Below are 13,561 nucleotides of genomic sequence, written 5' to 3'. Positions count from 1 at the left end.
GTGAAGGCTGAGGGCTGGCTTGTTTCAGGCAGCGGGATCAGCACATATGAAGGCGCAGACGCACAGAGTATGACACAGTGTGGTCGGAAAACTGTAAAGGCCGTATGTGGGAGAGGAGTGGCGGGAGAAGCTTTCAAGAAATAGATAGAAGCTACATTATCAAGAATTCTGACAGGCTTAGGCTAAGAAATATCTGTGATATCCTGAAGGCCTTGGAATTTATTAAAAGGACTTTAATCAGGAGAATGAGTGATAGTCCCTGTGTAAATCAGGGGAAGACTACTTGGGCAGTGACTGAGGCTGGATTGCTAGTGTCCGGGAAGACTCCAGGCAGAGAGATGAGTTATGTTCTCACTTTAAACTAGGTGAGAGATGATCAGGGCCTGAAACTAAAGTAGTGAGAATGAGTAGGAAGGCAGGCAGAAGATACTAAGGAGATAGAAATAATGGAACTTAGTGACTGACTGAGGGAATGAAGGAGATGTTTTCTTTGGTTTACATCACTTTGTAGAGAGTGGTACCATTTACTAAATAGGAAAATCCAGCCAGGAGCAAAATGTCTTTCTGGGGAGGAGTGGTGGGTACTGGACATGAATGAGAGGTGGCAGGGCGGTGGGTAGAAATGATGACTTGTAGGATAGAATTAAGGTGCCTGTGGGACTCCTCCAGAAGGATGGGTGTGTTAGGCCTTTGGGTGTAGGAATCAGGAAGAAGGTTTGGCTGGAGGTAGGAATTTAGGAGACAGAATATGAGTCATAGCTGAAGCCGTGAGTTTGCTTTGAAGGCCACTAATATTTAAGGGACAAGTAGAAGGGGAAGGGGGCGGGGAACTCAAAGGCTAGAAACAAGCAACAAGAAAAATGGTATGACATAGTCCTAAGAAGTGGGGGTAGTCAGCAGTGTCAGATGAAGATGGGAATCCGGTAAAATAAGGACAGGACAGGTGTCCTTTGGATCTGGCGTGAGGAAAGTCATTGGCCTTAAGCAAGAAGAACTTCAGTGTAGTGTAGAGGTTAAGAACAGAGCCTCTGAGGGCGCCTGGGTGGCTCAGATGGTTAAGCGTCTGCCTTCGGCTCAGGTCATGATCCCGGGTTCCTGGGATCGAGTCCCGCATCGGGCTCCCTGCTAGGCGGGGAGCCTGCTTCTCCCACTGCCTCTGCCTCTCTCTCTCTCTCTCTCTGACTCTCATGAATAAATAAATAAAACATTTAAAAAAAAAAAAAAAAAAAGAACAGAGCCTCTGAAATCCTGTAGTATTTAATTCCTGCTTCCAGCCCTGACTGGCAGTATGACCTTGGGTTTGAGTAGCTTAATTTGAAGTATTAGTTTCCTTTTCTGTCAAATGGGGTTAGTAATACAAACATACAAGGATATTATGAATAGGGTTAAATGAGATTAGGTATGTAGATTATGTTTACGTACTATGTGTGATACTCAGTAAATAATTGTGGCCTTTTCATTGACTCTGGGGACAGGAGAATAGGTGAGAGCTGTGGAAGTGAAAGAGAAGAGACTGTTGTATTTTTTGAGGGAAAGAGTTGGCAATTAGGAATATCAGGTCAGGGTTTTTAGTTTTTTGTTTTTAAGATAGTAGAAACTTGGTTATGTATATATGCTGAAGGAAAAGGTCCTCAGGGCCACCTGTTCTACTGAAATCTAAGAAAAGGATGAGCACATGGGTATAGTTGCTGATAAGCTTACACAAGTGTTGGCACGCGTTTTCTTCTGGATAATTCCAAATAGTCCTTACCCAAGCCTTTTCTGGCTTGGCTCCAGCTGAGAGCCCCCAGTGCGTAAGAGAATGCTGGGGTTTTTTCCCCAGTGAAGAGGAAGAAGATTTTCTTTTTTTAAATCGGAAGTGGTGGGACAGTTGGGAGACTGGGGATACTTTTTTTTTTTTTTTTTTAAGATTTTATTTATTTATTTGACACAGAGAGAGACCGTGAGAGAGGGAACATAAGCAGGGGGAGTGGGAGAGGGAGAAGCAGGCTTCCCGCGGAGCAGGGAGCCCGATGCGGGGCTCGATCCCAGGACCCTGGGACCATGACCTGAGCCGAAGGCAGACGCTTAACGACTGAGCCACCCAGGCGCCCCGAGAATGGGGATACTTTGGAGGAGCTTCTGAGAGAGCCTAGCGTAGAGTAGGGACGCACAAAGGACCGCTCGGCAGCGCTGGGTGTATCAGTGTTGTTGGTGCCGTTCCAGATGAACTGTGATCTGCAGAGTCTTTGCTAGCAGTGTTCATCAGCCCAGGTGCAAGGAGAGAGATGACACAGCTGGATTGACCAGGAATTGGAAGGAGAAGGAAACAAGAATAGGAACAGTAGTAATAGAGATGGCAGTAATAGTAGATATCGGGCGAAGCTATAGACTGTGGGGTTTAGGTGAAGGAGAGAAGGCAAAGTAGAACTCGTACATTCGAAGAAAATGGAGTGGTCAGTGCTCACTGATGAGGTTGAAGGGTCACTGCAGAGGCTAGTTAGAGAGCTGGAAGACAGGAAGTGTTTGTTGGTGAACAGGATATGGCAATTTAAGAATCAGCATTTGAAGGCAGTGGCAGCTTTGAGGATGGAGTCATGGGAGTGGGCAACTAAAAATAGAGTGGGGTGAGTATCTTGGATGTATATATAGAGAGAAGATCAGAATCTTCCTGTGTGAGCAAAGGCCAGGAACCACAGTGTTTGTAGAATGTGGTGCTTGGAACACGGTAGCTGGCATGTGACATAAATGGGGGGGGGTTCATGAGAGAGAAAGCTGGGAGGTGGGAACCTTAGACGTTGGACTCAGGAACTTAGATTTTAACTACCCAGGCAGTGGAGAGCTGGTGGAGGTTTCTGATAGTGACTTTAAAAGAAAACTCTTAGGCAAATAGTCCAGCAGAGGTTTATAGATAGGCTGGAAGGGAGAGGAGACTGAGAAGAATGTGTCTTGGTATCTTATTTTCTGGCAGCCATCTTTCTGGGTTCCTTCCGCATGGCCTATCAAGAGATTAAGAATGTCATCCTGGAGGTGAATGAGAGTGTTCTGACTGAGTCTATGATCCAGGTAAGGAGCAAGATTGTCTGTGGGAGCTGGCTCTTCGCGCCATGGTGCACTGGCCTCATCTATTTGGAGGGTGAGGTCCTCTAGATTGGTGCTTTACAGAATGCTGGCTTTGGGTCAGCATCCATCTCTCCGGTGGTTAGATTATTTCTGGTATATTTTTCAAAAGTCCTGCCATCTCACTAGCTGCCCCAACCCGCAGCCCGTTTCCTTCTTTGTGGTCCTTGGGCAGAGTGGGGGACTGACAGGAGGCTCAAGCTATCAGCTCATGAGACCGTCCCTTCTCTCTTTCAGAACCTCATTAAGCAGATGCCAGAGCCAGAGCAGTTAAAAATGCTCTCCGAACTGAAGGATGAATATGATGATCTGGCCGAGTCGGAACAGTTTGGTGTGGTGGTGAGTGAGGCCTGTGGCAAGAAGCTCTTCTTGGACCCCCTTGCTGCCCTCCTCCCCTGAAGCAGCTGGGGCGCTTGCTCCTCGCCTCTCCTCTAGTCTGAACCTCTCTTCCTTTCTCTTCCATACTCTGGAACTCATGGCCTCCCATGCGAGGCTCAAGCCTGTATGTTTTTTCTGACCTGCTCTACCTGTTTGCCATCCTGGAACTGCTTGTCTTCCCCACCAGATGGGCACTGTGCCCCGCCTGCGGCCTCGCCTCAACGCCATCCTCTTCAAGCTACAGTTCAGTGAGCAAGTGGAGAATATTAAGCCAGAGATCGTTTCTGTGACTGCCGCGTGTGAGGAGTTACGGAAGAGTGAGAGCTTCTCTAGCCTCCTGGAGATTACCTTGCTTGTCGGAAACTATATGAATGCTGGCTCCAGGAATGCTGGTGCTTTCGGCTTCAACATCAGCTTCCTCTGTAAGGTGAGCCAGCTGGTTAGAGCAGAACGACAGAAGGGAAGGCCGCTGACCTCTGTGGGCACCGTGTGGGGCAAACTGCTGTTGGCCTCAGGGCATCTTGGGCGTGTCAGGACTAACACGGTTCTCCTCTTACCCCAAGCTTCGAGATACCAAGTCCACAGATCAGAAGATGACGTTGTTGCACTTCTTGGCTGAGTTGTGTGAGAATGACTATCCTGATGTCCTGAAGTTTCCAGATGAGCTTGCCCATGTGGAGAAAGCCAGCCGAGGTGGGGCAGGTTGAGGTGAAACTAGAAGGCTGTTCCAGGCCCCCAAAATCTCTGCATTGGGATGGAAATAAGACACGGTCTAGGTCTTAGTTTTCAGTTCTGCCTATTTTAGGTGGGAACGGGGAAGGGTGTAGGCATGTCTAGGCCACAGGGGAGGGGATTATCAGGCAGAAGGGAGGACTTCGTGTACAGAACTGAGAAGCATTCTTTCCTTCCTAGGGAGACACCAAACACTAAAAAACAACTGGAAGAAAAGCAGGTGTTTTTAGTCTAGGTTAGCGGTTCTTTTTATTCAGAAAGCATGGACTAGATTGACAAAAATCAGGCCTCACCATCCTGGAATGAGGCACAGAAAAAGCTGCATTCAGTAGAAACGGGAACAGATTTCTGCCCTTCCTCTGTATTTCTATGTATAGCTCCTTCCTCCCAAACTCTGTTCTCTAAAATAAATGAGACCAAGATCCCAGGGGATTTCACAGGTTCTTGTTAAATTAAATGAAGCCTCTCTTCTTCTTGTGGAGGCTGGAGCTTCAGGCATCAACGTAACTTACAGTCTAAGTGGAAAGATGAAAAGTGCAATGTGTGGAACATCTGGAGGAGAGGATGTGAGAGTACAGCTTGCCGTGCGCCCCGACGCTAGGCCCTGACGAGCGGAAGCTGAGGGTCTGGGGACTGGGAATAAACTCTTGCTTTCTCTTTTTGTGTCTCCTTTAGTTTCTGCTGAAAACTTGCAAAAGAACCTAGATCAGATGAAGAAACAGATTTCTGATGTGGAACGTGATGTTCAGAATTTCCCAGCTGCCACAGATGAGAGAGACAAGTTTGTTGAAAAAATGACTATATCCTTTCTTACGAGGAGGGAGTTCCTAGGATGCTTCCTAGGAAGGGAAGGAAAACATCCCAGGGGGAGGACAGCAGGAGACATCTGGTGATAGATAATTTTTCCTTCTTTAAAAAAACTCTTAAAATTCTTTTCATTAAATACATAGTTCTTGAAAGCATTCTCATTGTTGTGGTAAGCACACCACTGAAATTCCTCCCTGATCCCTTGCCCTCTGCCCCGTCTCCACTACACACATGTGCGCGCACACACACACACACACACGCACGCATTCTCTTCTCTCTCCACTTCCCAAAGGTAACCACTGCCACTGGACTTCTCATTTTCACCTCATGAGTTTATTTTAAACAAAAACTGTGTTGTGTTGCTTTTTGCACATCCTAGTTCTTAGCCCTGGCTCCACAGCAGGATATGCAGAACCACTCCTTTAATTGCCACCTCCTATTCTGTAGGTGAACCATGGTTTATGGTTTACCATTCCCCTGTTTGGGATATTTCGATTGCTTCTCGCCTTTGCTCTTACAGACAGTGTCGTGTTGAACATCGTCGTGCCTGCTGGCATGCATCTCTGCGTGTTCCTCGGGGCTAGCGTGGTGGGTCTGCTTCCTGGCCTTGGTCCTTGACTCCCGGGCCGCACAGCTTCGTGAGGGCTGCACAGGAGCAGTATAACAGGCTGCGGATGATGCACTGTAACATGGAGACCCTCTATAAGGAGCTGGGAGAGTACTTCCTCTTTGACCCCAAGAAGGTGTCCGTGGAAGAATTCTTTATGGATCTGCACAACTTTAAGAATATGTTTGTGGTGAGCCAGGGGTACCTGCCGACTGAATCTTTTGTGGACATTTCTCACTTTCCACATTGCTTGGTGTGGGGTGGGCTTATGTGTAAGTGCATGCATGCCCATGTGTTTTGTTTTGTTTTCCTCCACAGCAAGCAGTCAAGGAGAACCAGAAGCGGCGGGAGACAGAGGAAAAGATGCGGCGAGCAAAACTAGCCAAGGAGAAGGCAGAGAAGGAGCGGCTCGAGAAGCAGCAGAAGAGAGAGCAGCTCATAGACATGAATGCAGGTAAGAAGCGGAGAAGGGCTGATGGGTTGAAACAGGTATATTTGCAGGGCTTCTCTGCCTAGAATCTCAAGGCCAGCGAAAACAGCTCATGTCTGAGCTCAGCTCCTGGCAAGATTGTTGGCAGCCTTTTACCTCCAAGAGCCTGATGCTGGACTTGAACCTCAGCTCCCCTGCATGTACATTCCAGCGCTCCATGCTCGCCCCCCTCTCTCTCCTTTGCTAGTTCCTGCGTTATGTCTCATCTCCCAGTGGGTTTAGTATTGCTGTAACACGGACTCTTCTGCCTGGCCAAATGGTCTTCTGGCCCGTTTTTGTTGCGTCTACTACATCTTTCATTCTTTTCCCCAAAATGTTTTCCTGGCCTTGCTCCTGTCTTACGCTGGTGGCTTGTCCTCCCTGTCTATGTTCACTAAGTAACGTGTGCTCAGTACTTCCGCACAGTTGTACACACTGTGTACACGCATAACTGCGCATACCTACAAGGTTATAAAGGGACTGAACTTCTGGAGCAGGGGGCATGGGAGCTGGCCACTCTCTCTTCTCTTTAGCAGAATTTGTTTCACTACCAGAAGTATGTCTTTGTTGAAACATATGGGCTCAATTACTGGCCTTCTGTTTCCTGTCTTTGCTGCCTTCCTGCTCCCCCCACCCCCCGTCTGCTCCTTCTGTGGGTAGCAGGAATATAGCATACACTGTGCATGGCACTGAGTTGATGCCACCCTTCTTGACCCTGAGGCAGTACGAGCCATCTAAGTAAAAGGCGGGGGCGCATGGGGTAACTGGGTGTTGGGCATTAAGGAGGGCACATGATGTGATGAGCATTGGGTGTTATATGCAACTGATGAATTATTGAACACTACATCTGAAACTAATGATGTACTATATGTGAGCTAATTGAATTTAAATTAAAAAAAAAATAAAGGGGTTCTTAGGGCTGCCAAGTCTGGCAAGAATCAAAGTGCTTTGCTGAGCACAAGAGGCCAGAGCTGCTCTAGCACCTCTTGCTCCCAAGGACTTTCTTTGGCAGCTCCTATTGTGGTAAGGCTAGCGACCTGAAGGAGCTGAACACATTTTTTCCTTTTTTGATACTTTTCTGGGAAGCAGTTCCACAGTTGTTTACTGTAGTTCTATAGAAGCCACAAATTTTTTTCTACTGCTAATGCTGTTGAAGCCCACACCCAGTATCCTTTACCTTCCCCCATTCTCCCCTGGTGGCCAGGGTTTGTCCCCAGGTACTATCTAGGATGCATCAGGGGAAGGTGGAGTCCAGCGGACATGCAGGATGAGGGCTGCACCCTGTTTATCTGGTGGGGCAGCAAGCCCTGGTCCTGGTCCCCAAGGCAAGCAAATGAGGTCGAAATGTAGGTCAGCTGCACTGGTGATGTTCAGCCAGAAGGTGGCGCAGGGAGCGGTGAGCCCAGCCCTGAAGCTAGCAGCCTGCGGGCTCCTTGGGATTTCAGTTTCAGATTTCACCACCCAGAGCTGTTGCCATGGAAACAGAGCCAGGCTGGAACAGGGACCCTACATTAACTCTTTATATTCCAGCCAGGATGCTCCCCGTACATGCTGAGCTGGCTTCTGGAAGATGCAGCCACAAGGGGCAGTACTTGAGTAAAATTCAATCTTGATTGGGGCAGGTCTCTCCTTTTTCCTCAGCCCTGCTCTGAAACTGGAACCAGGCTCTCCCTGATGTGTTTGTAGGAATTAGAGTGAAACACTTAAGGATAAAGAGCAAGTGATATTGTTGCATATTAATTTCATAATCTCAATCTCTGTGCTTAAACTGGAATTGGAGTTGGGCAGTTCTGCAATTCTCTGTGCTAGTCCCGGGTGGGATGGGAAGGAAGGTACTGCAAGGAAATATCCCAGGGTTTGCATTGGTTAGCAGGCAGTGAAACCTTTTCTTTGAACCACTGTCAAACAGATGCAAGTAAACATGGGCTGAGAGGCTCGAGGTTGAGCCCTGTATCTGCTCTGAGTCCTCAGCCACTGTGGGCGAGGGGTAAGCCAGGCAACAGTCATACAGTTGGTGTGTGACTCAACACTGTATGCTGCTCAGGCTGAAGAGCTTACATCTCCATCTTTGTTCGTGACAGAGGGCGATGAAACCGGTGTGATGGACAGTCTTCTGGAAGCTCTGCAGACAGGCGCAGCATTCCGACGGAAGAGAGGACCCCGTCAGGGTAAGTAAACAGCTGGAGCCCAGCCTGGGCGTGTGGAGGGGGTGAGGTCTCTCTGCTCCTGGTCCTACTTGTCTTGAGCTGAAGAATAGGTAAAGATGCTCTGAAGGTTTAGGAACTTGCTCACAATAGTCCCTGCGTCAAGAGTGGGTTGTCCAGTCCTCTACCTCCCAAGTTAGAAAGCAGGGACTTGGAGAACTAGGTTTTAGATGTGAAAACAGATCTATTATATCTGATGATGACTGCATTTCTCCCCATTCTTGAAGCAGAAACCTGCAACAAGTGAACCATGGTGCAGGACACAGAGATTTGGGTGGGTGTTTGCGGGTATGAACAAAAACTGAGCTAAATATAAAAGTGTACATTAGCCCTTACTCTCAACTTCACAAGCAGAAAAGATATAGAGAGGAGATTAGGCATCATCATCCTCAGATGTAATAATATAGAGGAGCAATCCAATGGAAGAACCGTCTCTGTCCAAGAATTACCCTGCCCTTGGGGGCCGTTAGCCTGCACTGCTTTTGTCTTCCCCATTGACTCCCCCACAACCTCCTCTCCCAACGCTCTGAAGATTTCAGTGGATTAAGTTGATTCAGAACGTCCAAGAAGAATTATGGGATAGGAGGACAAATGCCCCAGGCATTAGTGTGGGGAAGGATCAATGGATGAGCTTCCTTAGCAGGCAGCGCACAGTGGCCAAGAGACTAGTCCAGGAGAAGGTATTGCAGCCAGCACAGTCTCTCGTGGGGGACTGACCCGCACGGTTGTGTGTGCGGAGGGCCCTTTTGAAGTAGGAGCGATGGCTTCTTTGCTGGGTCGAAGGGTGGGAGTAACAGAAAAGGCAGTCATGGAGGGTTTCTACTTTTGAGAGGGTGAAAGCTGTGTTCCCTGTTCCCTGACTGGGCTATTCTGTAGGTCTGTCTGATAAGAGCTTTAAGGTTACTGGCAGGAGGAGTTGTGTAGCTTGCCTTGGCCTCTCTAGGGCTTACAGTACCTGTCATAGCCTGGACAGGGGTTCTCCGGAGCAGGGTACTGTAGAGCATGCTAGCCCACATAAACTTAGTGTCCCAAAGGTTGCTGTTTCTGCCCGTACTCTGAATTCCCAAAGGAAAATTCCCTTCTGAGGGCTCTTCCATATGACTTCAGAACGTTCCCTAAATAGGAGAATCCCTAGTTGTAAGTCTTCCCCATTTTCTGGCATCCTCTTGGCAGGCTTTGTAGTGGGAGGAGAGGTGGTTATGATGGGCTTTCCTGGCATAGTGTGTTAAACCATATAGATTGGTGTTTGGGTAGAGAGTGCAGCTAGTAGTATTTCTTTTGTTTAGTTTTTAGAGGTTCTTAGGAGAATGTTTTTTAGCCCCGCCCCCCCCACCATGTGGCCTTACATTAGGCATTTCTAGCCAAATGAAAGTATATTGCTTCTCACTGTTCACTCTCTCAGCTAAATGCCAACCTGCATCCGACTGTTGGTGGGGAATTCCCTTTTTAAGCCTCTTCCTATGAAACTACTAGAATCCCAGATGCTTCCTGTACACAGGCAGCCAGACATCAGTGGCTTCCCTCTGCGGGGGAGGCCCCATTCTCTACTTCTTCCCAAGGAGGAAACCAGGACTCAACAGGCAGAGGAAGCAGGGATTTTGTTGGAACATAACCTTTCAGCAGAGGATCTAAATTAGTCGGAGTGCTGTTCCCCGGTGCAAGAAGGAATAGGAGACTGATACTAGGAGATACTGAAGCAGAGAAGCACATACTTTTTAAATTGGTTGCATCCTGTAACCTAATCTTTCTGGGCTGTAGGTTCACAGAACAGGGCTGAAAGTATCTGGGAGAATCTCTCCGGGGAGACCTTTCTGGTTACTCTGGTATGCTGCTTAGGTGGTGCATCCACATGCTGTGAAGTGATGTGGCCTCACGCTTTCAAACATAAAGACTCTATCACAGTCCGAAGAGCATCAGATTAGGTAGAGATCAAAAGACCCAAAGTCAAGTCTAACTCTCATGCTGTCTAGGGTACCTTAGACAAGTTTTGGGGACTCAGTTTTTTCATGAGTTAGACTAAAATGGTCTCTTGGGTCTTTTCCAGCTTTAATAACTTTGTTTTGTCCAGCAGCAATAGAATTAAGAGAAGACAAGAAAGGGGCTGGACTCAGAAGGCCCTATTCTCAAACTATAAAGGCTGCGGGTTTCCCTCAGTGGCTGCAGGACTTAGCTGGTTCACCCCTTGCTTGACCGCCTCTGACTGTTCCTCGTGGCCAATTGCCTTGAGCCAACAAACTGAAGCACGAGCGAGCAGATCTGCCTCACAGGCCGCCTCAGTCCCAGGGAGGCAGCTGTCGCTGCCTCAAAGACACTGGTCTTGTCCATAGGATTTAAAGGCATGTTTAAAAAAAAAAAAGTCTTCCGGTCTCTGGAGACCTGAGGGAGTGTAGACCGAGTACAGAGTATACAAAGCACCATTGAGAAGCTGGAAGAGGAGAGTTACTATCAGGGCTGGTCATTAAAAGTGACCTGTAAGCTGCTGTGATCTGCAGGGTGTGGGAGGACAATGGTTTGAGTGTCGAGGAGAAGAATCCATGTGATTGTATCACAGCTACTATTTCAAGCTGATGATTGAGTCAGCGTGTGGTTTTAATGACTCAACTTTATCTCCATGTCTGAATTGTGGCCTCTTATATACAGGCCATCTGCTCACTGGGATAAAAGTCAAGGGAAGAAATTGGTCTTTCTCTTCCTTTCCTTCCCTCTAAGCTCCACCTCCACCAATAGAACCGTAGAGTCCGGAGAGCCTCTAAAGGCCTCCAGTGATTAGCATCTGACCTCCGCATAGAGGAAAGCAATTAAGGCCCAGAGAAGCTCCGGCTGGCCCAGCCCTAAGGGCTGGCTGACGCTAGAGGGAGAACTCTAGCCCCCTTTTGTGATTCCAAGTCCAGGGCTGTTGCCACTAAGCCTCCTTGATGGACAGGAGAGGACAGTGACCCCTCTGTGGAGGCCAGAGGTGTTCTTCCCTACCTTCGAGCAAAGAGAGCACTGGACGTGGTACCGGGGAGTTTCGAGGACTCCCTGTCTGTAGAAGGGGAAGAGTGTTTCCTCCACCGCCACCTCTTCTCCCTCTGCTTTTGTGAAAATAGGACAGGAATTATATAATAGGTGACTTTTAGACGGTAATGAGTTCTTTAGGACAGTAATGACTGCCCCATCTGTCCTAGTTTCCTCTCCCCTAAGGAAGCTTATTAACAAGAACACTTCCTCTTCAGGAGCAGTTTCTAGCCTCTGTTTTATAAATGTCTTTTTCCAAATCATTGACCTTTTTCGAATTCATCTGTACTGGTGTTACATATGGTTGGTGGATTTTGCTGGTGTTTTATTCCTAGCCCACCCGAACATCTAGGAATCTGGCTTCAGAGAGCTTGACCAGTGTCTCAAGATGGTTCCCTTTTCCCCACAGACCATGAGACCATTCTCTTGTGAGTTAATAACCCTCCCTGATCTAATACAGTCAAATTATTTTATCTGCTTCTATGGCTGCTTGTCAACAGTCTCTAGAGAAAGGAGGGGAAAAGTTACTTACTCTGGATTGTTCAAACTGTTGAGTATAATTGTGGCCCTGAAGACAAAGTGGAAACTGGGATTCTTCCATTCTGTTGATTCTCTTTCCAATTCCAACAGGAGCTTTCTCATGTCTGGTTCTGACCTTAGGCCACATCATGGACATCCCCAGTATACCTACTTTCTAGGCTTAAAAGGAAAGTTTTGGTTTTCTCCCCACCTACCATCCACTCTTAGTTTTCATGAAATCGGTAATGTATCAGAATCTTTTGGAATCTAGAAAATGTAGAAACAGTGCTTGATGAGGTACAGCTGGTATCCTCTTAGTTTAAAGGAAGAAGCCAAAGAGAAACAACACAAGACATGCCACACTTGAACTCTGACTTTCCCATGTTGGCCAGGACAGGGGTCTCTGAAGACCCGGTGTTCTTTTTTTCTGGGGTCTGGAGTCAGAAATTCTTTCAACATAAACACACCCCTTTAGTCACACACAAGTAGTTAGCAATATTTTCTCAACTGCTAGAGACTGTACCGGAACACCAAAGTGACATCAAGCCACTGCCTCTCTGGGCATGAGAAGTCGGGTCCTAGAGAAGGGAGTCCTTCAGAAAAGAGCTGAAACTAAATGGGGCTGAGGAAGACTTTGCTGGAGAGACCAAGAAGATAGAATCACCTACCTGTAGACCTTCCTAGTTACACTCTAGTGGGCTCCTTTTCCTCTCCTATCAGTCCCTGAGGCCAGAGCATGTTTCATAATCCAAGGAGTGGTTTGTGTGAACGGCCTGGAGTCTGGCTCACATTCCTTCCACCTGGAGCCAGATGATGAGCCCTTGTGCTGGTCAGTTAGGGCCTTCACTCTGCCTTCTCCTCTTGTTAGACAGTCCCTTGTGCCCCTGGGAGGAGGAGTTGGAGGAGGAGACCCATACATTGGTAACCTGTGGGCATGCTGTGTGCTCCCTGACCCGCGGGTGGCCTCTGATGTGTGAACACAGTGCTGCTGCGTCACATTTCTGGGGAGCCCGACAGCCCTGCTGGAAAGCTGCGCCTTCCGACCCCGTTTGGCTTCTGCCCTGCCTAAAGCTTCCTGCTGGCCTAAAGGCACAGATGTCCTGGGCGCTTCGTTCACCGCCGCCTCTGGACCTTGCCCTTCCTGCGCGTGTCCCAAAGCTGCCCCCGTCCTGTGGTCTTCCTGTGGGAGCTCGAGGCTCCTTTCACCTGTCCCTGCTTCTTTAAGGCTTAGGCACTGCTTTCTCCATTCATCGTTCCCATGACCCAGCAAGTGGGGTTTTTTGCGATATAAATCAAATGCTTAAAATTCACTCTTTTTAAAGTATATACTTCAGTGGTCTTTAGTATATTTACAAGTTTGTGCAAATATCACCACTATCTAATTCCAGAATATTGTCATCACCCCAGAAAGAAACCCCATCCCCATGAGCAGTCATTTCAGATCCCAGCCCCTGGCAGTCATGAATCTACTTTCTATCTCCCTGGGTGTGCCCAATCTAGACATTTCATAGAAATGGAATCCTAGCACATGTGGCCTTTGTGTCTGGCTTCTTCCAGCCCAGGCAGGCGGCTCTCTGTGCTGTTTGTAGGGCATAGTAAGAGGCAGAGAGCATGAACTGGGCATAGTCCCAAGAAACTGCCTTTGTGTTGAAGATACGGGGACCATAAATCTGCATTCCGTAAATTAATGTGAGAATCTTAGGGATGGGTCCCAGAAGCTAGACCAGAAACTCATGGATTGATTGGTTC

General features: G+C 48.0%; 1 protein-coding gene across 1 annotated transcript in view; it reads left to right on the top strand.

Moving 5' to 3' along the window:
- The window catches only part of DIAPH1 (diaphanous related formin 1), a 96,076-nt gene that overhangs the window by 79,768 nt on the left and 2,747 nt on the right, over positions 1 to 13,561 (top strand). Inside the window, exons 20-27 of the mRNA XM_044916728.1 lie at positions 2,951 to 3,045; positions 3,337 to 3,438; positions 3,665 to 3,904; positions 4,041 to 4,170; positions 4,885 to 5,009; positions 5,649 to 5,813; positions 5,942 to 6,077; positions 8,174 to 8,260. Coding sequence (XP_044772663.1) covers positions 2,951 to 3,045; positions 3,337 to 3,438; positions 3,665 to 3,904; positions 4,041 to 4,170; positions 4,885 to 5,009; positions 5,649 to 5,813; positions 5,942 to 6,077; positions 8,174 to 8,260 — 1,080 coding nt within the window. The remainder of the gene's footprint in view (positions 1 to 2,950; positions 3,046 to 3,336; positions 3,439 to 3,664; positions 3,905 to 4,040; positions 4,171 to 4,884; positions 5,010 to 5,648; positions 5,814 to 5,941; positions 6,078 to 8,173; positions 8,261 to 13,561) is intronic.

Source organism: Neomonachus schauinslandi, chromosome 7 (genome assembly GCF_002201575.2).
Source record: "Neomonachus schauinslandi chromosome 7, ASM220157v2, whole genome shotgun sequence".
Taxonomy (NCBI): Eukaryota; Metazoa; Chordata; class Mammalia; order Carnivora; family Phocidae; genus Neomonachus; species Neomonachus schauinslandi.
Note: the sequence above shows the minus strand (reverse complement) of the source record. Positions and strands in the feature narration are given on the sequence as shown.